Source organism: Pleurodeles waltl, chromosome 11, assembly GCF_031143425.1.
Source record: "Pleurodeles waltl isolate 20211129_DDA chromosome 11, aPleWal1.hap1.20221129, whole genome shotgun sequence".
NCBI classification, from domain to species: domain Eukaryota; kingdom Metazoa; phylum Chordata; class Amphibia; order Caudata; family Salamandridae; genus Pleurodeles; species Pleurodeles waltl.
In genome coordinates this window covers 19,921,902-19,947,147 of record NC_090450.1, presented here as the reverse complement: position 1 = coordinate 19,947,147, position 25,246 = coordinate 19,921,902, and the positions used below count along the sequence as shown (strand labels likewise).

At 42.4% G+C, this 25,246-nt stretch overlaps 1 protein-coding gene across 9 annotated transcripts in view; it reads right to left on the bottom strand.

The window, feature by feature from the left end:
- The window catches only part of LRCH3 (leucine rich repeats and calponin homology domain containing 3), a 311,841-nt gene that overhangs the window by 109,802 nt on the left and 176,793 nt on the right, over positions 1-25,246 (bottom strand). For 7 of the 9 annotated variants that reach the window (XR_011199321.1, XR_011199322.1, XM_069212842.1 and 4 more), the window contains 4 exons: positions 21,022-21,073; positions 10,148-10,288; positions 6,090-6,137; positions 2,619-2,672 (listed from right to left, as the gene is read on the bottom strand). Coding sequence is in view for 7 of the 9 variants with exons in the window: in XM_069212842.1 (XP_069068943.1) it covers positions 2,619-2,672; positions 6,090-6,137; positions 10,148-10,288; positions 21,022-21,073 (295 nt within the window). In the remaining 2 variants the exon portion in view is untranslated. The remainder of the gene's footprint in view (positions 1-2,618; positions 2,673-6,089; positions 6,138-10,147; positions 10,289-21,021; positions 21,074-25,246) is intronic. The other 2 variants (XM_069212847.1, XM_069212849.1) reach the window with 1 other exon arrangement.

Below are 25,246 nucleotides of genomic sequence, written 5' to 3'. Positions count from 1 at the left end.
AGGCTAGAAAGCGGCTACCTTCTCACAAAGGGTACCTAAACCTCTCTTCATAATGTATATGTCATTTGTAACATAGGCCCTAAACATCCCATGGGCAGGGGCATTTGAATTTAAAATGTTGGGCATGTGCATTTAAGTTTTATAGTTCTTGGTAGTGATAAACCCCTCAATTTGTTTTCAACTACTGTGAGGTCTTCCTCTTCAATAGGATAACATTGGGTTATCTTATTACATTTAATAAGTGCTAACGTTAGATTGGGAACAGGTACAAATGTCATGTCTGGTTTCAAAAGAATTTTAATTTAAAATCCCCTTTAATGGTAAAGTTGGATTTTAATTCACAATTCTCACAAATACCAATTTTACAAAGTTTACATTTTTTCTCCTTTGGTGCCTGTGGCTGTGTCCTGGATCACATGACAGTGAAGAGATGGCAGTCTTCTTGCAGCCTGGACAGGCGAAGGAAGGAAGGAGGTTTCCTGAACCAGATGGGGAGAGTGTAGGCGTTTCTCCCACTCCAAAGGCTAGTACCAGGTCAAAATATGGGACCCTCAAACAACTCTTCAGTAAACTCCTGAGAACCTGTGGAAGACTCCAGAAGAACTGCCTTGCTCTTCAGAGTACAGACCGGCTGCTAGACGTTTGCCTGGAACCCTAGAGGAATTCCTTGCTACTTCCAGAAGACTTAATGCCCTACTGCTAGAGGCCTGCCTGGAATTCCAGAGGACTGCCTTGCTGAAGGAGAACTGGACCAACTTCTTGTCCCCAGCCTCCCAGAGTGACACCTAGGGGCACAGTTGGCTGACCTGTTCAGTGTTACAGGGACACAACAGGCTCCAGAGGCCTCCCTGCAACTGCCCAGCTGACCTCTGCAAATGGACCTGCAACAGGACCTGCCTGAGCCTCGCAGGACTCAACTAGAGTGAGTCCATGACCCACAATCGGTGCTTCCCTAGGTCCTGAATCTCTGGTTGGTATCCGAGTGCACTCCTCTGCAATGAACGATGAAGTTCTCAAGTACTGAGCTGACTGCGAAAGTGCCTGTTCACGCTGAGACACTGCCGCCTGCGCCACCTGACGTGAAGCTCTGGTGAACCCAACTCTTTGCATTACAGTGACCACCAGTGACGACAACACAAGATTTGCACTTTGTGCTACAGCAATTAAGCCTGTGGTGACCACCAACAGGAAGCTTCAGCAACGACCGCCTGAATCTTCACACTACAGCGACAACCATCTGCGATGCCAGACCGTGCTACAGTGACGACCATCTGCAATGCTCTCCTAAACTTGTCTCTTTTTCTAAATCAGTCCAGTATTTTTCTTTTGTGTTTTCGTGCTGTGTAAATATTTACACATTGCCTATAATTTAGGCCTGATTGTTTTTGTGACATACTACCAAAGAGTTAAGCCCAGGTTAATTTAGGGATCTTTGTGGTTCACCCTGATAGTGACTGTGATTGTTGCTTGAGAAAGGTTCACACCACCCTAGACCAAAAACCAAATTTCTTGCCGTACTCATTTGACAGAATGAGTAGCACTGACGTGAACCCTTGAAGGAAAAGTCTGAAGTATTTTGATGGAGAAAATTTAACTCATTGAGCTACTCTATAAGCTGTTCAAGAGCGAACTGTAAAGTGAGATATCCCCAAGAGCCTAGAGGAAAACACAACTTTGTCACTTTGGTTTTACATAATAAACCATATTAAGAACACTCCTTGTGAGCAATATTTTATTTCAAATTTGATACCTTCGGAGTAAAATTTTAAGTTTAACTTTTTATCTGTCATTCAACTGTATAATCGTTCCAAAGAAAGAGAAAACTATTTACATAAGGTCAACTTAGAAACAACAAAGTGGAAGAGTCCAGGTTTATGTAGGATGTGCCCACGGGTGAAACAAAGAAAGCTGTTATTTGGTTGAATTAAACATTTGTGAAACTGGTAATCATACCTCGGACAGAAAACAGCACAACGGGCAATCATCCTTCTGAATAGGATCTGGGGTTTCCCTACTACCGTGGATAATGCCCATCAAGGGTTTATTTTGTACATTCAATTAAACAGTGGGTATGGGGCCCTGTTTACCTTGGTAAGAGAGAGTCACTATCTACAGAGCAGCTCTCTTTCATCCTGAAATTTGTAGAATGACAAAAAAGTGTAGGTAAACTGGCAACTCCAATGAGCCATCATGAATGGGAAGGCAATTTTAACCATCTTCCTACCTATCTGCATACAGAAGCGTAGTCAAGCAACACAAAGTTAAAATGTGTGATTCAGAAATATGTTTGCAAAGTCCCAGCAAATCCTGGCTTACTTGTGTTCGTGTTTTATGTTTTTTGTGTTAAGAACTATTTACAGCATAGAAACCACATCAGGACATTCACTCACTGTGGATGGTGGCCCTGGTTCTCCGTTAGCTGACCCACCATTCCAGAGGAATCTCACCCACATGCATAGTTCTGTATCTAAATCACATGAAAATTGTTTTTTTTTCTCTAAACTTTCATGGTTTATGCTATTTGATTGCATTTCAACTTTAAGTTGACATTCATGCCAGATCTACATTCTAGATCGTGCAGGATAAACATACAGGCCACAGCGTGCAAGTGCTCTTACCACTAACAAGGCACTGTCATCAGTGTGCTGGCACCGCCTGGATGGAAAGGGACACTTGGGTGAGGAGGGAGGGAAGAAAGATGAAGCAATGTCAGAAAAAAAACAGACAATGAAATACATGGCAAACACAGACAATAGAACATGCCTTGACAGATGGCAAACGAACACTGATGACACAGAAAATGGCATTGGGAAAAGAAAGCAGGAGGGTATAAAAAGTGATATGCACATAATGACCAAGAAAAAAATCTGTGTTTACTTTTTATGTTATCGTTTCAACACACATGAAATTTTTAAATTATTTGTAGACACAGCGGTGTGAAAATATACCTTGGAAGGAGTACCTGGCATCAAGAATTGAGTAGTTTTCAAAAGTAAGCTTATTTGGACAAATTAATGTTGCTTTCCTTTTCATAGACAGAAAGCTGCTAATCAATTTTGAAAAGGGTTTAGGGACTTTAAATAGAGTCCACATACCTGGCACCAAAGAAGTAAACAAAAAACAAACAAAAAAACCATTAAAATCATTGGCCTGATTAAAAAATGAATACAAGCTTGTAGCCTGCCTATGTATTACATCCTCAAACATCCTGGGAGTAAAGTCGATTACCTATAGCATAGGGCTGAACTGTGCAATTCCATCTGGAATGTATTTTGTATAAGAAGGGTGATCAGTGAAACTGGTCAACTTAGGGTAAAGACCACTGTTCTCTATCACCAGCATTTGTCCTGCAAAAGCAATTACTCTTTGATCACAATCTCCAGAATAAAATAGGAATAGTAGAAACTTGTATTTCAGGAATAAAGACTTCAGAATAAAATCAAATATTTTATGAAAACGTTATTTATGTGTTTGTTCCATACAGTTCCCCATCATTATGCATTATTTCACAAGGGTTTGGCACAGTAAGAGGACTTCCTCAGCACAACAGAAAAGACTCTAGAGTGAGTTTCAGACAAAAGCAATGACTCTCACATTGGAATCCGTACTGAAGTGAGCAGAAGGTATGGGCCATATGGTCAAGCTGTAGGAAACACTGAATGACCAGCGCCTTAAAAGAGAAGATGAATTAGTTGGTTGCATAGGTAAACATGATGATTCAGTAAGAGGCCATGCCCTGAAAGTTCTAACTGTTCAGTTTGTTTCTCCTTAAAGAATGGATGATAAACATGGTAGTTTGGTATAACATATTTGAAAAGCTTTGAAACCCTCTGAAGTTTATTACTGGTGCCATATATCCTCAGCTGCTACAGACTGATCAAGAGCTCCAAATAGCAGAGGCTTACAGATGCAAGCTGACTATTCCTTCTTTTCAGGGTAAGCTGGAGGACACAGCCGAGTCAATATTAAAATTCCACCATACTGAATGAGTGAGTCTGCGCCCTTATGATATCCTGATAAAGAAAAGATGTGGCTTTGGACCTGACGTTTACTCGAACGAGTCTGTTTAGAATTTGCCCTGCATTTAATGACAAACACCTTCAAGACCTGCCCGGCTACATTACTGGTCTCGCAATTATGAAATGAGATCTATCAGGGATGGATGGATGCTAGTTATACTGGTTGTTACTCAGAACCTTTAAAATATTCTTGCACAGTTGCACAAAAAATGAAATATGGATGTTTTAACATCCTGAATCTCTAGGAAACAAATAAGTACCTACTGCTGTATCCTCAGCAACCACCTAAAATGCCCTGCATTATTGTTTGTTTTCTACTTGCTGTGAGAAGATGCAAGGGCACCTTTGACATTCTTCTTCTCCTGGGAGGTAAACAGACATGGACTGATTGCAAAAAGGGCTGTGAGATCAGGGATGTAGATCATGACATAAAACTAAGGACGACCTTCTAGAACATGGCTTGCAAATGACAATTTTGTCAACAAGGTTACAGAGCTTTCTTGGGATTGGTCACCACACAGGGCTTTTGACAACATTACCTGGGCATGGCTTTACCACCTCTTAATATCAAGATAATCCAGGACTACCAAAATGGCCCTTACTGCTAGCACTGGCTTATGTAACCAAACTCCTCTTACTTTCTCAGACGTTCCTCACTGGGGATTGCCTTGAAAAGGAACTTGCCTTCCAGAATTGAAAGCCAAGTACACCAAAATAACTGGGCATTGTTAATATATTTAAATGCACAACCTAACTGCAATATGATTGTGATGAAAGGAAGAATGCTTTCCCCCTAGAACATCTTACATGCAAGTTAAATCTTAACTTTTCCACTGAAGAAAAGGAGTTTTACCACAATTATTTGATCTAGCAGAGTCGATGTTCCAGCAATTCTCCCTAAGGGTGGGTTTCTGTAATCAGAGCTTACAGAAAGAAAGGTCACCAGGCATCCTATTTTTCTACTACCGTCACAAAACAAATACTAATGGCTCAACAAAGTCTCTTCTTCAGTTTAGAGACTGGCTTTAACTTGTACATGAACACAGCTCTTGTTTGGAGGTAGCTTCTGTAGCAGATCACTGATCTTCAGGCTTTTATCAAGATAAACTCTACACATTTATTTTTTTCGGGACAAGGAGGCAGTAACTTTCACAGTAATGTTTACACCCTTTTCTGCCATGGGTCCTCATATTTTTAATTTACATCTTATCCTATCAAGGAACATTGTGTAGAACAGGCACCCGGTACCTTAAAGAACAGGAGCTCCTGGGGTTTTGCCTCCCCCCAATGCTGCCGTCTCAAGAGTCGGGCTGTGGACATATTGCACTACACAGCGCAAACGCCCAGTGACACATGGTCAGCATAACAAAGGTGAACACGTTAGTGAAATGAAAATCCGGATGAAGCTAGGGCATTATAGAGCCTGCTGCAGTCAAGAAAAGAATCTTTGTATCACACCCGTTCTATGAGTTCAAGAAGGTCGAGCAACCAAAGGTGTATTGATTTGACACACACAGACATAACATCCTAGAACATCGAGTAAAGGTGACTGATGAGACACCAAGGCGTTTGTGTGTGCTCGTGTTTTAAAATACCACATTTTAAATCTAGACTTGAATTGCAATTACCCAGCAAACACAAAGTATGTAAGAAAAATGACAAAAGACTTGATAGACAATCAATTTCATAGACAGTAACAGTTAATGTGTAATTAGAAAGCAGAAATATGAAAATGAAACTGATAAGGTTGTGTGGATTAGGAGCATCAAGAAATGCACAGTACTGGTATGCATGATACGATTTTTTTCAACTGTCAGTCTGGTTAAGGTTGTTCATATCCTACTTGCTTTCTTGTCTGGTTAGATCATCTAAGACGCGGCCTCTCTTGGGCAAAATGTGCTGTTCAAGAGTAACACAGCCTAAAGTAATCCATTTTTTCCCTCAGATTCTTTTTATTTTGGTTCTTAGCATGACTATTTATAAAAAGCAAGGTAGAAACAAAAGGGAAATGACCAGGGAAATTGCCTAGGATCAAGTGACCCTCTGGGTCAATTATCTCTCATCTCTTACCTCGCTGTCCAGGGGACTCTGCCTCTGAGGGCTTACTGTGTTCTTGTGCTGCAGAACAGAAACACAACATTACATAGATATCAAACGAAGACAGAATTTTTGTTTAACACTCCACTCATTCTTTTCAGGTCATAATAATTGCAGCAAAGTTAACTCACAGTGGAATGTACTAGCTAGAATGTACAAACATTTGCTATGTTGATTGTGATGAACAAGGTACTTAGGGCCAGATGTAGCAAAGGTTTTTACCCATTCTGTGTCTATGGGAAAAAGTGTTTGTACATATGGCCCTTAGTGTCCGTCAAGGGGGTAGCTGGAAAAATCAAAAGCCCCCAAATGGAATCAAAGCTCTAGTGAAACCAAGCAAGCGAAGCAAGTGAGACTCTTTTCTCTCCCATCCAAGCATCTATCCATTAAACCTTTCCCCCGTCCATCTACCCGCTGATACCCACAATTCTGCCTTTACATTGTCAGCCATTCGTTCTTTCATCCATCACTCAATCTTTCACCATTCCATCCATCCACTGGTCATTTCATCCATCCATCTGTTCACAAATCCATCATCTATGCATACATCCATCATTTCACTTAGCCATCCATCAACTGATCATTTTGTCCAATCATTCACCCATCCTCACAGATTCCAATTTACATTGCCATCCAACCATACTCTGATTTCCATTTACTATACCCATATCCATAAATCCATTCTCTTAAATTTCCATTTATTTTGCCATCCTTTTACATACTTTACTTTCATCCATCCATCCGCTCAGATTTCCATTTAATTACCATCATTCCATCTATTCATTGTGAGTTTCAATTCACTCTACCATCCTTTCACCCACCCGTCCATCCATCCTTTTAGATTTCAATTTATTATGCCATCTTTTCACCCAACCACCCATCCATCCATCATTCCTCTCAAATTTCAATTTACTCTGCCATTTATACACAATGCTTGTATTTGTTGATGTATGCAATCAATATTGCTAATAAGAAGGCATTCTTCCACAACAGCATCTGATGAAATTCTTTATGTACAGGTCCAAACTGTTCTTTGATAAGGTCTCCTAGCACGTATTCAGTTCTAACATTGGTGGAATCCTTACTAGATGAGAGAAGGCGCGAAACAGACCTCTCGTAAATTACTTAGCCACCCTACTTGAGATTAAGGATTGGTTCTCCGAGATGTCTGGATACAGACGCCAGATATATTTTAAACCAGCAATAGCTCAAGCTGGACACCACTAGACGTAGGAGGTAGGGCAGTATCTAATGTGGATGCATTAAAGGAGGGTTATTATTTTGAGTTAGTGCTCAAAGGCAAAGTCTTTTCCACTGCAAATTAAGTTATTACAGTGTTAGTTACTCTAGCTGCAACTTTCTGGAATCTTTCGGCAACAGTATTTCAGTTCTACAGCAGTCAGGTACAGAGCATGTGGGTTGTGTTGTAAAACAACCTTGATTTTCGCAAAGACGGTATGACTCTGGTTTGAATTGAATGAGTGTGTAGTGACCAATCTCACAGCCCAGTTAACCAAAATTGCTTAGCCCATGCTGGCATTATTGGTATCAGTGTACATGGTTCCTTTTTCAACTTCTGCAGCACTCTGGGGACACATGGACTGAGTACGAAAAGCATATGTAAATGTATCTGACCAAGGAACGTTTCCCACTAAGATTAGGACTACCTCCTGCTTCCTTAACTTCGGCATCTGAGGTTATCAGGTGCAGCACAGTGATCCAGAGGAGGTGTGTTCCATATGTAATGCCAGGTGTCTTGAATTCAGTTCCCATTCATGACAGTGAGTGTTTTGTGCTGAACACATCTGCCACTGCGTTTTGTAATCCTGGCACATGTTCCACTATCAAACTGATTTTGTGACAGCACCCGGGGCCAAATTAGTTAAACTTTTTGTGACAGCTTGTTTGCTTTCGTTCTCTCCTCATTTCCACATACAATATACAATTATAGACCTGTCTCTCCATTTTTTGCTATCCTTGGTGCAATATAAGTGGCAAAAAGGCCACCATGGCCAGCCGGACTGCCCTATGTTCTTTATGTTTGTGTCCAATTTTTGTTCTTAGAGTCCAGAGGCTACTTGTGCACAGGTTTTTTTAAATGCACTCCCTAGCCTTTCAAGGAGACGTCTTTTGTTAGATGAAACAGCAGTTGTACTTCGTAACGGCCTTGCAAACATGTCCAGATTCTTTGTTTCTCCACCAAGTCAAGGCTTGTTTCTTTTTGAAGATTATTCAAAGGAAGTTATCCAATGAGCCTTAGACCGGCTTCCACAACACGTATAGGTTTTCTTGCAGGGGTCTCATTCTCAACTGACGTCAGATCGAAGGAATGAGAGAGGGCTCCATTCCCAGAAAAATACAGTATTTTCTGAATGTAACTCGAGTTCTTGCATTTATGTCCTGATACACTTTATCATATTCCTCCTCTTTTCAGGGATGGATAAGCTTTCAGAATATCTGTTCAAATTTTTGCCCCTAAAAAGAAGATGAACTGTGCTGTGAGGAACAGAGATTTTCTTTTGGTAAGGGTCAGTCTAATTCTTTTAACAACAGCAGCATCTGATGTAGTGCTTCTGATGTTTAACGCTGTGTAGGGGTTTTGATGAGTCAGTCATTGAGATACGGGAGACATACATTTTGTAAATACTCTGTGTGCTGACTTGAGGCCAAAGGGTAGTGCTTTGAGCAGATGGTGATGGCCATCCACAATAAACCTTAGGTTGATGCCTTGGTAGGAGTAATAGGCATTGTCTGGATTGATTGATAGCAACTAGTCATCCTGATGGATTGTAGGCAGGCATCCAACAATGAGTTCATCCTGAAAGTTTGTTTCTTTAAAAATGTATTCAGTGCTCTCAAGGCTAAATTGGAACACCACTCTAGTTTGTCTGAATCGTCACAACCAACATTTTCATCTGGGAAAACCCGAAGAATGATGCGTAAGCTCTTATGAAGGAGTGGGGAATGGTCAGATGCATCCCTTGAGTTTCTGTCATTTAAAGCGTAAGAGCAGGAGCTGGTGGAAAAGAAGCTGGATATATTTAAGTTAACTTGCTTTAGAAATCGTCTATTAATTTTTCAAAGAAGTTAAAAAAATAAAATAATCCATGGTTACTTGAACTTTGAATCCGTTGTTTTCTTTGAGAAACAGTGGTTTTTGCAAGCCACGTGCCTCTTTCGAGCTGCCAGCCACGCAGTGGATATGTAGGTCATGAAGACCCTTTTCTGGTAAAGCAGTTTCATGCAGTATTTCATCTGTGATGCTGAGACTGCGTCTAGCACAATTAATAGATAAACAAGCTACTCATTAGAGAAACGTGATCTATCTCATTCTCTAAATGATGCTTTCTAAGTATACAATCATGCTCCACTTTCCATGTCGCTGCAGTCAAGGAGACTTTCTTTTCATTATGAAAGACTCCATTTTACAAGTGGATATATCCAGAGAAGCTCATTCTTTTCTTACCCGCATGCCAACACTCCAGAGTTAAGGTATCACACATACTTTCTTCCAAGAGTCAAAGTAAGCAGAAGCTGTGCTCATATATTCTGCTCTCCCCCAGTCTGTGCGCCATGGCATTTCTGGCACAGTCCTTCAGTAATATAAGAGGGTATTACATGACCTGTCAGGAGTAGTACATATGCAAACCATTGATCATCCATTCAAGTACGAGTAGCTCAGGTTTGTACTTGTATGCCCAACTCTCACATTGCAAAGTATCTCATGTCCAATCTTTAATGCATCTTTTCATCCAACAGTCCTATCCCTGTCATTTGTTTACCACCATAAATGAGCAGGATTCTAATTTCCCTGTTCTCATGCCCTGCCAAATAACACGTTTACGTAATTTTTTCGTGGGGCGCTCCAAAAAATAATTATCATCCTCGTACTCTTCATGCCATCAATTTCTAACAACTGGTTCTTTTCCCCTATAAACAAATACAAACAATTCAAGTGCCAACTACAATACGAATGGTTGAGCTCAATATCTAGCTGAATATTCAATGAGCCATGAAAAAATTTGAATTACTTTGACGAAGTCGAGTGCCGCCGCCCTCGGGACGTGCTTGTTCCTACTCCTCTCTTCCTCGTACTGGAGCGCAGCAAGCTGTGCCTCCCGCCTCGTCCGCTCCACTAACTGGTCCCGCCGCCTCTGAAGCTCTAGGTCAGCCTGAGAGAGGAAGAAAAACATATGAAACAGTTCAAGAGAAGACTGTCAACTTTTAATTACTCTGGTTTAGTTGAAACAATTCTCCCTTATAGATGCCACGTCCGCCACTATCTTTTCCCCAGCATCAGCAGAGGAGTTTGAAGGATGTTATTTAAACACTGAACTAACTAAAACTCAATCTTTCAACAGACTTCTCGTTTATCGCCCTGCTGTGACCAGATTTAACTTTGATATTTTGAACAATCTCTTCTTGGAATCCTTCTCTTTCAAATCCGATTCCACTTTTCTTGGTGATTTTAACCGTCATCTAGAGAATCAAGAGGATTATGACTCTGAGAATTTAATTGATGCTAAATCCGGATTTGGATTTACCTAGATAGTAGATACTCCCACCGATGTAGCGGGGCATACCCTTGATGATATATATATTTTTTTTACTAATTATCCTTATATCTCCGGTACATTAACTCTACAGCTGGAGTGGACGATCAAAGAGTGGTGATCTGGAAAATGTGAATTCCCGCCAGTAACCCCCCCACCCACAAGACATCGGTCTACCAGGTCTGGCAAAGTTCATGAGTAGGATTTTAACCAACTTCTAATGGAGTCGCAATTAGAGTGGTCAAATAATATGGGTCAATTATCCTCAAACTACTCTAATTGGCTGAGATCTGCAGCCAATAGCCTTGCACCTCCTAAACACAGCACTCACCAAAGAAGCAAACCATCTGCGTCTTGGTTTAATGAAGAACTAAGGGCCGCCAAACAAAATTGATGGAGGAAGGAGTATGACTTGCAGGGGACGGACAAATACAAGCCTTGCATTGGAGAATATAAAAATCTGCTATTAAAAGTCAAATCTAAATACTTAACTGAAATAATCGAATCTGCCCCTAACTCCACTAGAGAGCTTTTTCAAACTGTCTTTAAACTCTCAGCTACATCCACAGGCAAGGCCAGATTGTAGCCAGGCCTTTTGCAATTCACTTGCCACTTTCTTCCAGAAGAAAGTGAAGGATATTTTCAAAGCAGCTCATTATTTTTACCCGCATGCCAACACTCCAGAGCCAGAAGCTATGCTGATATATTCTGTTTTCCCCCAGTTTGTGAGCCATGTCATTTCTGGCACAATCCTTCAGTAATATTCTATAGGTACAGATATATAGGTGCAGGAAGCAAAGCTTATGCATCTGCTCCCACTAGACAATCCTCTTTTGGTGAATTTTGTCATCTTAAAGTGGAACAAGTGAAACAGGCCATTCGGTCCACTAAACCCGGACCCCCGCTGATCCTTGCTCTCCGTCCAGTGTCCAGAAAGCTGATATTACTGCCCACCACTTGACCAAGACCTTCAATGCCATATTCACGTCCAGTATTTTCCCTAAACAATGGAAAGAGACACCCATTCTTCCTCTACTGAAAAACCCCAGCTATTGGCTTATATCCAGGATTCCTTTTCCAGATGAGCTGGCATAGAAAGCCATGAATTCCCGACTCAACTACTTCATAGATAACAACCAGCTGCTGTATAACACCCGCATTTGGATTTAGAAGCGGCCGTAGCACAGAGACGGCGCTTATTGTGGCCACAGAAGAAATCAGGATTATATTAGATAAGGGCGGCAGTGCTGCTCTTCTTTTGCTTGATTTGTCTGTGGCATTCGATATGGTCAATCATACTTTACTGACTGACCGCATACAGAGGATTGTAATTACAGATGCTGCCTTGGCAATGCTGCGCTCCTGTCTTTCTGATCGTATTCACAGTTTCCCTTAAGGAATTGATCTCTGAGCCGTTTAAAATGCCTTGTGGAGTCCTTCAGGGATCACTGTTAAACCTGACCCTATTTAACTTATACCTCACCCCTCTGGCTAGCTTGATTAAGTCCTTCGGCTTGTCGTTAGTATCTTATGCTGACAACACACCGATGATCGCTCACTATCCGACAGTAGCCAGAATAGAGGGGAGTCCTTTTGGTGCAACATGAGTGCTGTTGACAAACAGATGGACAGAAATTGCCTTGAGCTAAACTCCTCGAAGACTGCCTCGAAGCATGACGTTATTCTTTTCGGCAACAACGTTGCTTTCTGGTCCCAATCCTGGTGGCCCCTGGAGTTAGGGTCGCTCCCTCTGCCCATCAAAAAGGTAAATGTTCTGGGCGGCGCAGTGGATGAAAAACTAACTTTTAAAGATCAAGCGTTCCAGTTACCTCTGCTTCCTATTATATGCTGAGAATCTTTTAAAAACGGTTGTAACCACACATACTTTTTAGACTGGACTACCGCAATGCTCTCTACCAGAACCAGCAAATAAGAATTTAGAATAAATTCCAGGTTCTGCAAAATGGGGCAGCATGGATGCTCCTGAATGTGCCCACATCTCACTCCACCACCGCTACACCGGCTTCTCATTAAACAACAAATTGTTTTTAAAGCTCTTAGTATTGTGTTTAAAGTACTGCATGGCAGGGCCCGGAATACCAGAAAAACAGCTTTAAACGCTATGTACCCAGCAGACCTCTGCAGTCTAGCTCAGCAAACAACCTAGTTGTCCCCTCCTTTAAGTGCTCCTCTTTGGATGACAGGAGTTTCTTAGGTGTACTGCCTTCTGCCAGACCTGAAGCCTATCCCTTCTCTTTTGGCATTCAGGGAATCTCTAAAAACTTGATTATTCAGGAAATAGTGGGTACCTACTTTCCTTGGCAACTTTCAGCGCTAAGACAACGTCAGTCATTTGTACAATCTACAAGTATTATCATCATATACATCAACTGAAAGCACAATATTAGGCAATGAATACATGTAATTGACGAATGTACACTATTTCAGTGACACCAAACAGACAGCATCAGAAATAAACATAATTACCTAAGGTTTGGCCCCTTCAGAAATGTGTAAAGACCTTTATTTTACCACTATGCCTTAATTTACTCTGTCTAAACTTCAAATTTGCTTGAATGTTTCTACATTATTAGGTCTAACTGAAGCGTTATTTATTCCAAGGTTCTTAATGTTTTTTCTCATTAAGCAGATGTATTTTACTTGTAAGTGAATGAATTCCACGTATACACATTTGCATCTGAAAAACAGGTTAATTATACTTAAAACTAAATCTGATGCATTATTTTTTTAAAGAAAATATACTACAAAGTAGCACGGTTAGCTCATATTACGGTAAACAGCTATACACTGCATTTCTAGTGATTCACAATGAATAGGATTATCAGATTCCAAAGCAAATTAAAATTCAAAATGACCAGCAAATAACTTAGGGTTTAGATATAAAATAACAGACAGCTGCAGACAATGTAAGATGTAATGACTGCAAAGGCTGGGCAGCAACAATTAAAAACCCCATTCAGTTTACCATGTTTACTTTGTCAAAGAGGACAAGTTACTCACCTTCAGTAAACCTCTTTCTAGTGGATACTCTAACAACTTATTCCTTGAGAAACCCTCAGGTGCTGGAGATTTTTCTCAAGATTGCTCCTAAACGCCAGCAGGTGGCATTGTGCGGGTTCACACTGACTCCATCCCACCCTGGAAATGATGCTGAAGCCACATATAAGCACTAATCCAGCGCACTGACGTCTGTTTGTTTCTTCATTCAGTCACAGTCAGACAAAGAACTCAACAAATGATCACTTGTGACTGTAAACAACGCTTTAAATTGGAATCTTTTCCTTTATGTAAATGAGTGAGTCCATTTCACAGAATGTGAAGGTTGGGGGGTGGTGAGGAATCTGTGGTTAGTTACAGGTCCACCAGAAAGAGGGTTACTGAAGGTTAAGAACTTTGTTTTTTGATGGATACTTACAACCACTGATTCCTCACCTTATAAGCAGATATACCAAAGCAGTACTTCCCGAGGAGATGGGTCTGTGGAATGGCTCAAACCAGAAAGTCCTGCAGATCAGAACAGACGAGGAGCCTTTCCCAGGACCTGGCTATCAAGGCAGTAGTGATTTGTGAAAGTATGAATCAGCGCATACCTCAAAGCCTGTCAGAGGTCCAGAGCAGGCACTCTGCATGCCAACACAGCGGTAGCAACAGCGGCTCAGGATGAATGAACACTCCGAAATTCTGGAGGACTTTCTTGGCCAATGTAGCAGATCTCAAAACAGGGACTATTCATCTTAAAAAACAGTTTCTGCACTGCTTTATCCTTCTTTGTCCCAGCAAATCCCACAAAATTGATCATCTAGCCCGTAGTCATGTGGCATAACCTTTGGCAAGAAGGTTAATTTAGTCAACACCACCAGGAAAAAGGTGGTGTATGGTGGATAAACACAGCTTGTAGCTCTTTCAAGAAACAAGTTGAGTATTGCAACAAGAAAGACTATTTTGAGAGTCAGGAAAATACAAAGAATAGCTATGCATTGGCTCAAGTGGGGTACACATAAGGAACGCGAGAATCAAATTAAGGTCCCACTGCAGCATCATAGTGGGTTTGGGTGAAAAGTGAACCAGACCTTTAAGAAAACGCAACACAACTGGTAATTTAAACAAGGACGGCTGGTCAGGTAAACTCAAAAAGAGATGACAAAAAACTTTCAACAATGCCCATGGCAAGTCCTTGCTGGGCTAACAGCAGCACAAAACATTTAACATCCCACAGCTTCACCAGTAATGGGTCTGGCAAGGTAACAGTTACGTAAGGCCACAAACTCATCCCAGTATCCAACGTTATCAGAATTTGTAGATGGACATCCAGTACCCCAGGAGGGACAGCAAAGACAGTCATCGCTCAGTTTCTACTCATGGAGGTCTAAATTGCAAGGGCTTGTACGCAAGAACCCGGGCCTGCTGCTGCAACAGATGATCCCTCCCCCGAAGCATCAGCCTGATCAGAGGAGAGATGCTCATGCCCATAAGTTCTGGGTGCCATACTCTCATGACCAAATCTGAAGCCAGTAGAATGACTTGGCGTTGCTTGTTCCTGATCTTTGGAAATCTATGCATGAGTGGCATGAAGGCATGCATAAGTCCAGAGTTCCACTCTGAGCGGAGAGCCAACTTGGAGAGCACTCTTGGGGACTCCAGAGTGCAAAAGTGTTGACACTGCACGTTCGCAGTGGAGTTGAAGAGATCAAGCCAGGGTTCTACCCACTGTTGAAAGACACCCTACACCACCCCCGGGTGTAGCTGTCATTTGTTATCTGCAAGGTGTTTTCTGTGGCATTTGCACCCCCTGGTGTTTAAAGATCTAGCCCGGGAGATGCACTGCGAACTTAGCCAGTTACAGTAGTGCAGGGACTCCTGGTACAGGACCCTACTTTGCCTTACTTACAGCAGTCCCATATGGTCATGGTGTTGTACATGAGGATCTTAACTAGACTTCCTTTCTTTGTCAGAAGTATTGCCTTCAATGCCAGAGTAAGGGATGTGGAGGTGGGCATCTGCCAGAAAGGGGGGGGTAAGAATTGGGTGGGTGTGTGCCGGGGATTGGGGGGGTAGAGGGGACGTGGGGGGGGGGGGGGGGGTGAGATTGCACTGAACCAAATGCCGCTGAGAAGCTACGACTGCAAGTTTTTTGCGGTTTCCTCCAAAACCTGGATGGAATCTGACAGGCTTCCTTGGTGCTGAGCCCACAGACTTCAGATCCTACTGCATAGACTGAATGTGCCATCTGGTCTAGTCGGCACACAGGATACCAAGCGATAAGAGGTCTCAGAGCCACTCTCACTGAGACCAAGGCCACTCTCATATCCAGGATGGCTCTGATGCAGGGTCAGGTATGACTTCAGTTGTTCCTGAACATCAATGATGTTAGGAGTTTGGCCGTCATCTAGAGATGGTCTATGACTGACTGTGGTAAGCCCCCCTTCAACAGCTAGTGGCCAAGGTTAGGGAAGAACGACATCCTCAACCTTCAAAGATGTGCTGCAACCATCGCCATCACTTTTATGAACACCCATGGGTTGCTGGTAAGGCCAAAGAGGAACATGGAAAACTGAGAATACTCCTTGCCCACCATGAACCACAGATAATGCATAGGTATCCAGCAGATCCAGTGCTAACATCCAGTCTTCTGGAACAGGGACAGACAGACCATGAGCCAATGCAAGCATCTTAAATTGGTCCTTTATTGAGACGAAACTGAGGTGGGAAGATCTAAAACAAGAGGTAGGGTTTGATCCTTTTTCAGCACCTGGAAATAACAGTAGTACATCCAGGCCCTAGTTCCAAGGCAGGAAACGTCCCTATGGTTCTTTCATCCAAAGGAGGCTGGACCTACCTCCGCAGATGGACAAATGCTCCTCCGACATCCACTGTGATGAAGATGGCATATGCAGTGAATCGGAAAAGAATGGTAGGACATATCCTTCTTGGACTATCTGAATTACTCATCGGTCAATGTGATGCTGTATCACCGATGGAGGTAACACCTTATCCTGCTTCCTACATGATGCCCATGTGGTCCCAAGAGAAAGCTAAAGTGGTCTCCAGTAGTAGCAGGGTCTAAGAAGTAAGCTGTCCCTGAGGACTTGGAAGTTGTCGAGTGGATTGCCAACCTCAAAAGGACTGAGGGGCGTTTGTTGATGTGGAGGTGGACTTTGGGGTTGTGTTTGAACCAAGCCCATTCTGAAACCTCAAAAATGGCAAACCTGACGTGTGTAATACTGCCACACCGGCGCAAAAAGGCTGAGGGAGTGCACTGTGGCTCTTTTCTTTGAATCACTATAAGGCAGATTGAGCTCTGTCCTTAAAGATACAGGTGCCATCAATTAGAATGTCCAATCGTGAAGTCTGAATGTCACCCGAGAAACCAGTCGTACCGACCGCCCTGTGCAAGCAGTCGGTGTTATTCAGCCCAGAGACATACTTCAATGCATCCTGACCGTCTTGAATGGTCTCAGATAAATTGGCAATTAACTCCTCCAGGACTGTGGGCAAAATGTCAGCGACATTGTCCCATAATACATGGGATCAGCGTCCTATCAAGCAGCTGGCATTGAAGGATCTAAGGGCCAGGCTTATTGAGGGAACCATCCCTTTACGGATGCTTCCATCCTCTTCTACTCCCCATCTGGTAGGGCCATAGAGAAAGAACTGAGATGGACTTGTCTGTGCAGGTTTTTACCATCAGGCTCTCCAGAGGTGGGTGCTGTGTAAGGAAAGCAGGGCCACCAGAAGACGGCTAATGGCAATGTGCCGTTTGTCTACTCACTGGTGGGCACAAACAAGACTTTGCCCAAGTTTCCATGAGGAGGGCATCCTTGAGGCAAAGGCGTTGTCTTTTCTGAGGCAGAAAGGATGGTGGGCTGGGCATGTAGGAGCTGAAGCTGCATGCAGCTTCTTTCAAGGTTGGGAATGATTCAGTTCAGAGTTGGACAGAATGAGCTCGATGTCCTCCTGCGGTGGTATCAACGTGGCATGAATCATGGTGTGGGACTGGCTGCAGTCAGTGTTGAACCAGCTGCGGGTTCAGAAGTCATAGCTGGCACCAAAAGCAGGCCTGCTAGAGGTAACATAGCTGTGAGCTTGCACAGATCCGTGGGGCACAACTGCGCACCAGAGGGAACTGGTCAGGTGCCTAGGAAGTGAAGCATGAGATTCTTAAAAGGCTGAATTTGATGCGGCGTCGCAGATGGACATGGAAACTCTGGGTGCATCAGAATCATCTGAGGTTCCTCAGCGGGGACTGGGAGCAAGAGTGTAGTGCACCTTAACGTTCTTGCGACTCATCAGAATGAGAGTGGTGAGGATGTCACAAGGCTTGCATGGACTGCTTGTGGTTCTTCTTTGACTTGAACTGATCCAGAGATGTGGAGTGCGAGGAGGACCAGACTCAGTACCAGCCCTTAGAACAGGAATAGGTCCAAATCTTAGACCTTAAGCACGAGCAGCCTTTTCATGATTTCCAACAATGTCCAGCAACGTACAGCTTGGTTTAAGGGTCCCTGATCCCCTTCAGATTCATCATGTCACACTATGCATAACTTGGGAGTCATGGGCAGAACCTAGCCAACAGAGGCACACATTGTGCGGATCTGTCAGACATTTGTTAACAACAATGTGACATTTCCCTTGCACAATGGACAAAGATGTTTTTTGAAGAAAATAAACGTCAACTGCAGAGGAAGGACCATTAACTCTGGATCTGTCTCAGATGTCACAGAAAGAAAGGAACGGATGTCAGCACATAGTGGGGGTGCTTACATGTGCCTCTTTCATCACTCCCTGACCGGGACGGAGTCCACAGAGCTGCACAACGCCACCTCCAGGAGCAAAGCTAGGAAAAATCTTCAGATGCAGTTTGGCATCTGGGAGTACTCACAAGGTGAGGTATCTGTATTACAGTCACAAAGAGTACAACAAGTCAGAAAGAGTAGCTTTAGAACCTTTTCTGTGCTGTGGTAATGCACAGTAATGAGCAAGGATTTGCTGAGCACACACTCCTCAGTGCAGGAATGGAGAGGAGACTGGCCTTCAGGTTTACACTTTTAAGATGTGTTAAAAATTTAATTCCCATAAATATTACTTAGCAAGATACACAGTACCAGGTGATTGATGCAGGGTGAAATGGAAGTAACTGGGTCTGTAATTGGGTGACGTTATACTGGAACTCATACTGTAAATTAAGAGGTTTAAATTTCCAAAGCAATGCAAAACAGTTGGGATTCCGACAGGTTTCCATGTGAAAAGCTACTTCGAAAACTGGCTCAGAAACTCCTATGAAACACTAACAACCAGGCAAGAAAGTTAGCAACCGTGTTAAATTGCTTGGGTCATATTTGTTTTCCGGCACTACAAAAACAAGGCTCCAAACAGCCTCTGCTGCAGTGCTCTTTCCCTTATTTTACATGGCGGAAATGGAAACACACACTATGACCAACCGACTTTCTTTCATTTCAGAGTGAAACGGGGAAGGCTTTTCTGTCTGTAGGACAAACTACTTATTCCTGACTATTACTTCAACTGCAGTAATGGTATCAGTTTAAAAAGAGTAAATGTAACCGGGAAACAATTTACATGTTTAAAGAGACACTCATTTTTCAATCTCTAAAGCCATGCATTTCCAGTTAACGTCAGATGTGCACCCCCTCCACTCTATGTTCAGATGCGCAAATTACAACCATCCAGGGGAATCACTTCTCATTAACCCCACCAAAGTCTGTTTTAGTAGTTTCAAAGATAAACACCATTTTAGTTGTATTCCATCATATGGCAGTAGTGTTCCTAACTACTACAAAAACATCTAAAGTAAAACACATGCACTAATATATCCGTGTTTTCATTCCACTTCACAACTTCCCCTCAGAAACTTAGAGTGGTTTAAACATCTGTTCAAGGCCCTTCAAAATAACGTACTACAGGACTTCAAGGAAATCATTTCCTAGTGTATATTGAAACAGGGCAGAATGCTAACCAAGCTTACTGTTCTGCCTATCAGTTCAGCTGAGTTCTTCATTAATTAAAATGTGTTTTTTTAAGTGTAAATCCACAACAACCTGTCCCCTAAGGAAACAATGAGCTCTTGCCCCTCTTTGCTTTTTAAAGTCTATGTGGACATTCACTGAAAACATCTGTTCTACCTAAAAGTCAACACTCGAGTCATAAAGGAGCTGCAGAGGCACTGAGACTTTGTTCATGAATAAAGATGCAAAGTTCCCTCTCCTTTCACAAACAGATTTGCCATGAACCTTGTGGCAGTTTCCTTCAAGGCCATGGTGGCCAAACCCTCTGGAGCTCCTGGAATCACACAAGCATCAGTATTCTTATGACATGTCTCTGGCAAAGGCCACAGCAACCTTAGACAGCAATGTTCATAGGTGAGCCTGAACGACTATTGGGCCACCATAAAACTGAGCTCAATCGGTTGCCACAATACTTTCTCAAGTCCTTGCTAGAGTGCAGAGCCTCCCCAGAGGGACAACACCTACTGACAGTCACTGGTAACTGTACAGCTCAAAGTGCAAGGGGACACAGCTGTTCTGAGTGCCAATGACAGCACTATATCACTTTATAGGTTACGAGAGGCTCCCGTTTGTTTAGATTTAAGAGGGGCATCATGACATATCTTTTCTTAGGCTATGACATGAGTCAAACAGAAAGAGTGGACCTTCTTATGCCTCTACTCCAACTAATAATTCTTGAACAGTAAATAGGTTGAGATCAGCTCAGGGTCCCTTACTTTACCAGCAAGAAGTGAGCTTTGAAGGGTGAGAGCACTTGGTTGAAAGGGAAATAAAGTCAAGATAAGGAAATTAGAAATAAACAGCTGTGATCAACTAATTCAAGTAATGTTAAAAAAATATTTTTGGGGCTCCCAAAGAAAAATACATTTAACAACAAACTGCTTAACACGTTTCATTTGCCCATTATATCTTTCCCTAGTGACAATACTGAGTGAAAGTGATGGGCGTCGTTGAGAGTCCACATGTCAGAAATCCAGCGCTTGCATGCTGCTATGAGCAACCTAAAAATATAGTGGTGAAATACTTTATGTCTTTGAGCTCCAACTGCAGAAGTTAATGCAATATAACTGAGTCTTTTGTGCTTCGAAGAATTTAAAATGTTTGGAAATGATAAAATATATGACGAACTTCACAAGAGACCAATCATTTACAGGTGTGAATGAGATCACCTTCAGTTCAACTAAAAACAAACCCAAATTTCACTAGTTATTTACTTATACAGCTTCCATGCAAAATCAAATTACAGACAATGTTTACAGTGCTCCATAACAAGAATCCTTAGTGGAGGTCCACAGAGAATCAGCAATTTACCTGGTGAGAATTGGGCGCCAACGACAGCAGGAACGAAGCATCCACCTGGGTCCTGTAAAATACAATGCACTTCCTTCAGCAACATCATTTTCAGTTTTTGTTAAGAGCACATCACCGGAAAGCCACAACTCATCAGGGGCACTTTATATGACAATGGGGGTTTCAGTTACAGGAAGATAGACTGAAGGTACTAAAAATATAAACAATGCCCCAACTCTTTTCATCGGACAGGAATTAGCCTCAGACCTTCCTGAAGGCTCAGAGGACTACAGCTATCTTGGAGCTAAGGCCCAAATCCTGGGGGCCTGGATACAAAGTAAAACGCACAACTTTCAGATGCAATTATGGGAATGCGTGTTCCTAGGTTTACCTCTCTACTGCATCATTATGAGACAGTCATTATTGAGAGAAAGCATTTCCGATCTCAGTAGGTGTCTGCTTCATATCACCACACAAGCAAGTGTTAATATAACAATAATGTAAAATGATGGACACATGGAAGCTGCAGAAAAATGTAATTATGCATTACCAAAAGCTCAATATGCATTACTGACAAAATGAGTGCAAATGTCATTGAACGGCCATGTCACACATCTGTTTGTAAGTATCTGCCGTTGTCAGTTCCACTTGAAACCGCGTGTGAATTGATCAAGTTCTCTGCCCTTCCTATCACCACACACTGTATCCCTAAAATTAATATCTTCCTGTCCTTTCTTTAAAACTTTAGGGTTCTAAATTACACACTGAAGCTTAAGGCTATTTACAGCTCACCTCACCATTTAAAGGCATAGACATCGAGGTGTGTCAGGTGTGAAACATGTGGAAGTAAGCACTGGCAAACTCAATAGGACGTTTTATTAACCTACTGGTTTTGACACTTTTTTTTGCCAACCTGCACAAAAAGGAAACTTTGCAGATGTCCTGTAGCATCAATAAAAAATAATAATAATAATATTAAGGCATTTCCATCACTTTGAGTATTTGCAATCTTATTTAAGAGTATACACATGCATGCCAGGTAGTCCCAAGTGTGGTAGCATTTTAGTAAACCAAAGTTCACCCAATGGAACTGAGTTCACACAATCGCCTAAATGGAATACAAATGATTTGCCATCACCCTCAAGAAGGACCAAAGGCGAAGCACAAAATATGCAGGTTCCCGATAAACACAGTAGGACCAATCGCAAAGACAATCGGTGTCGAAATATATTTACGGTGGCCAAAAGGAAGGTAAGCAAAAGGTATAGGTAAATAAAAGAGGTCTCCTTGAAACGGCTCATAAAAATGCTTCAACGTATGACAGACCCTGGCCTATACACAAGGTGAGGACTAAAAGGAAACCTTTCAAATGAATAAGAGAAGGGAGTGCTCTTATTTTCATTTTTTTTTTTTTTTTTTTTTTAAACTTAAGTTGTTTTGGAAAGTACCCATTATGTCACCTTATGGCCACTACAGACAACTTAAAAAGAAATGATGCACAACACACTGAAAAAGCACGAATCCTTCTTTTGGTGTGTTACGATATCTGTTGTAATAGACTGCTCTCACACTCTTTTCTTCCAGAATATTTACAATTGTAGATTAATGAGGACTGTCTGCCACTGCGCAGGGCCCCAGGCCCCTCGTGTTTCTGCATTGCTCTTACTCCAGTCTTCGCCTTCCTTTCCCTGTTTTTTGTGTGCCTTTTCCTCGCTTTTACCTTGTTCTCATTGCTTACTCGTCCCCCCCCCCCACATTTTGTATGCTTTCTCTCTAGTTTTTCCCTCATTTTCACTGCTTTCTCCTTGCTTTTCCCCCCAATTTTTGTGTGCCTTCTCCTTGCTTTTCCCCTCGTTCTCAATGCTTTCTCCTTGCTTTTTCCCTGTTTTTTTCTGCAGAGCTCCGGTGCAACTCCGGACCATCACTTCACTTACGGAATTCCAAAGGGCCCTCCTCACATGGCAGTTCAAATGAGCCTCCACCACCTGCAGGGTTCTGGATAGCCTGCCGGGTGATTAGCACGCTTTACAAATCCTGATTTATTGACTGATTGCCAGTATTCAACAGTAGTGTTTTGGCCAGTCACCAATATGTTTCAAAGAATGTTCGATCTCAGATGTGTGCAGGCCCAGACAAAGTGCCAGGCCACCTTTGGTTTAGTGTGCACTGATCTCAGATGTGTGCAGGCCCAGACAAAGTGCTAGGCCACCTTTGGTTTAGTGTGCACTGATCTCAGATGTGTGCAGACCCAGACAAAGTGCTAGGCCACCTTTGGTTTAGTGTGCACTGATCTCAGATGTGTGCAGACCCAGACAAAGTGCTAGGCCACCTTTGGTTTAGTGTGCACTGATCTCAGATGTGTGCAGGCCCAGACAAAGTGCTAGGCCACCTTTGGTTTAGTGTGCACTGATCTCAGATGTGTGCAGGCCCAGACAAAGTGCTAGGCCACCTTTTGCTTAAGTGTGTACTGCTCTGCAGGGAGGCATCTGATTACGTACATACATAGTCGCTGATCTAGGAAAGAAATGGCTGTCAGTCCCATTCCGAATGAATCCTGCTTTTGGAGTTGCTACCCTGTAAATTATTTTCAGATTCAATGAATACATACGCTATCCAGTTTCATGTTAAGTATTATTTAAAAGGAAAGTACAACGTAAAATTATACTAGACATTGATTCCATTATTGTTAGTACCTCCATTATTACTACCACACCATGCCTGCATCATGTCGTAACAAGGAAGCGCCTTGCATTGGTATCGCTTAGGTGGCCTTTCCATGTTACAAATTTGTCTTCCCTAACACATATGTACGGATCCTGGCTTACCACTTCATATCATTCACTTACAAATCCAGTAAAAGTATAGTTTTTTGGAAAAACATAATCACCTTGGATTGTGAGCCTACTTTCTAGGCTACATGTCTCCAGTGTTGAGAAGAACCTTTGGATACCCACACAGATAAACTAGGCTGCCACGCAACCTACGTGGATGCCTCCGCTTTCTCCGCTGTATTTATTAGGTTTGACATCAAGATACACAAGTATATCAGGACACGAATATGTCCCTGCTTAGCTCATTTTGGGTTCTAAGCTTGCCCAGATACGCAAATTTCAAGCGCCTTTCATGTCATTATGCCCAATAGCTGTGCTGAATCTCCGCCATGCTAGCTCTTTGTGGGTTCTTATTGCTACCTTGATCTCCAGCGTTTAAGCTTGAGGGTTAATGGAACAGAGGTTGTTTCCTCAAAGATAACATTAGTACCCGGAGGTATAGTTTCCCAGGACTGCCATCTGTTATAGATTTGCTTAATTCCATGTAATCAGTCTGGGGAGTTTTGGTAGACAGAATAAAATGGAGTTTTCCAACATGACATTACAACAGGAGCCAAATCCAGCCTGTGAGCTGCTTCCCCAGAAAGGAGGGCAGGTCACACATTAACCAGTGAGAAGAGTACTTACAGCCGATTCCAGAATAGATTCTTCTTGTAAACGTGATGTTATCTGAAGCCACTACTGGGAAGAGTAACCGCTCATTCTGAAAGGGGCTGGTTAATGACAACAGCCTCATCATATATACATTGCTCCAGGTGTCGGGTAGCAGCTAACAAGATCCATTCTGGGCCTGGCATATTTATTGCATTTAGCGTGTTGATGCTGCACCATCCCATGTATTTCCCACTTCATATTAAAATGTCTAATTGAAATATGGAAGCTCTAACACTGCAGCAGTCCCCTTCTGGACGGATGAACCTGATGAAGGACAAGGGGCTCCACTGTCAGATATGCGAGGATAACGCCCAGTGCCTGCTTAGCATAAAACACTACATGACTGCACTGTCAGAAAGTCTACACGAACATTACAAAACTTAAGAGACAGGCTGGCACTGGGCTAAATCGGTATTAATCTTCGATCTTAAACATGAACAAAAAACGCAATATGCCAATAGATGGATGCCGAACCTCCTGGTTGGGCACCCTCCGGAGGAAAAATTCTGCAAAATCTAGTGTTCTGCACAACCGCCAGCCAACATTTAATCCATAATTTTACACTATTGTGAAATTAGCCAATTTTCACCTGGTTGCTTTATAATTCTACCCCTTTTTAACAATCCAACACCATCACCTACTAGAAGAGGCAGTAGGGACATCCAGACTACAATACTCTGTTGTATCTAAGCTGCTAGGCCTGCCCAGCAGATCTATCGAGAATATTCAATTAAGGCCCAGCAGTGCCATCTGGATCATCA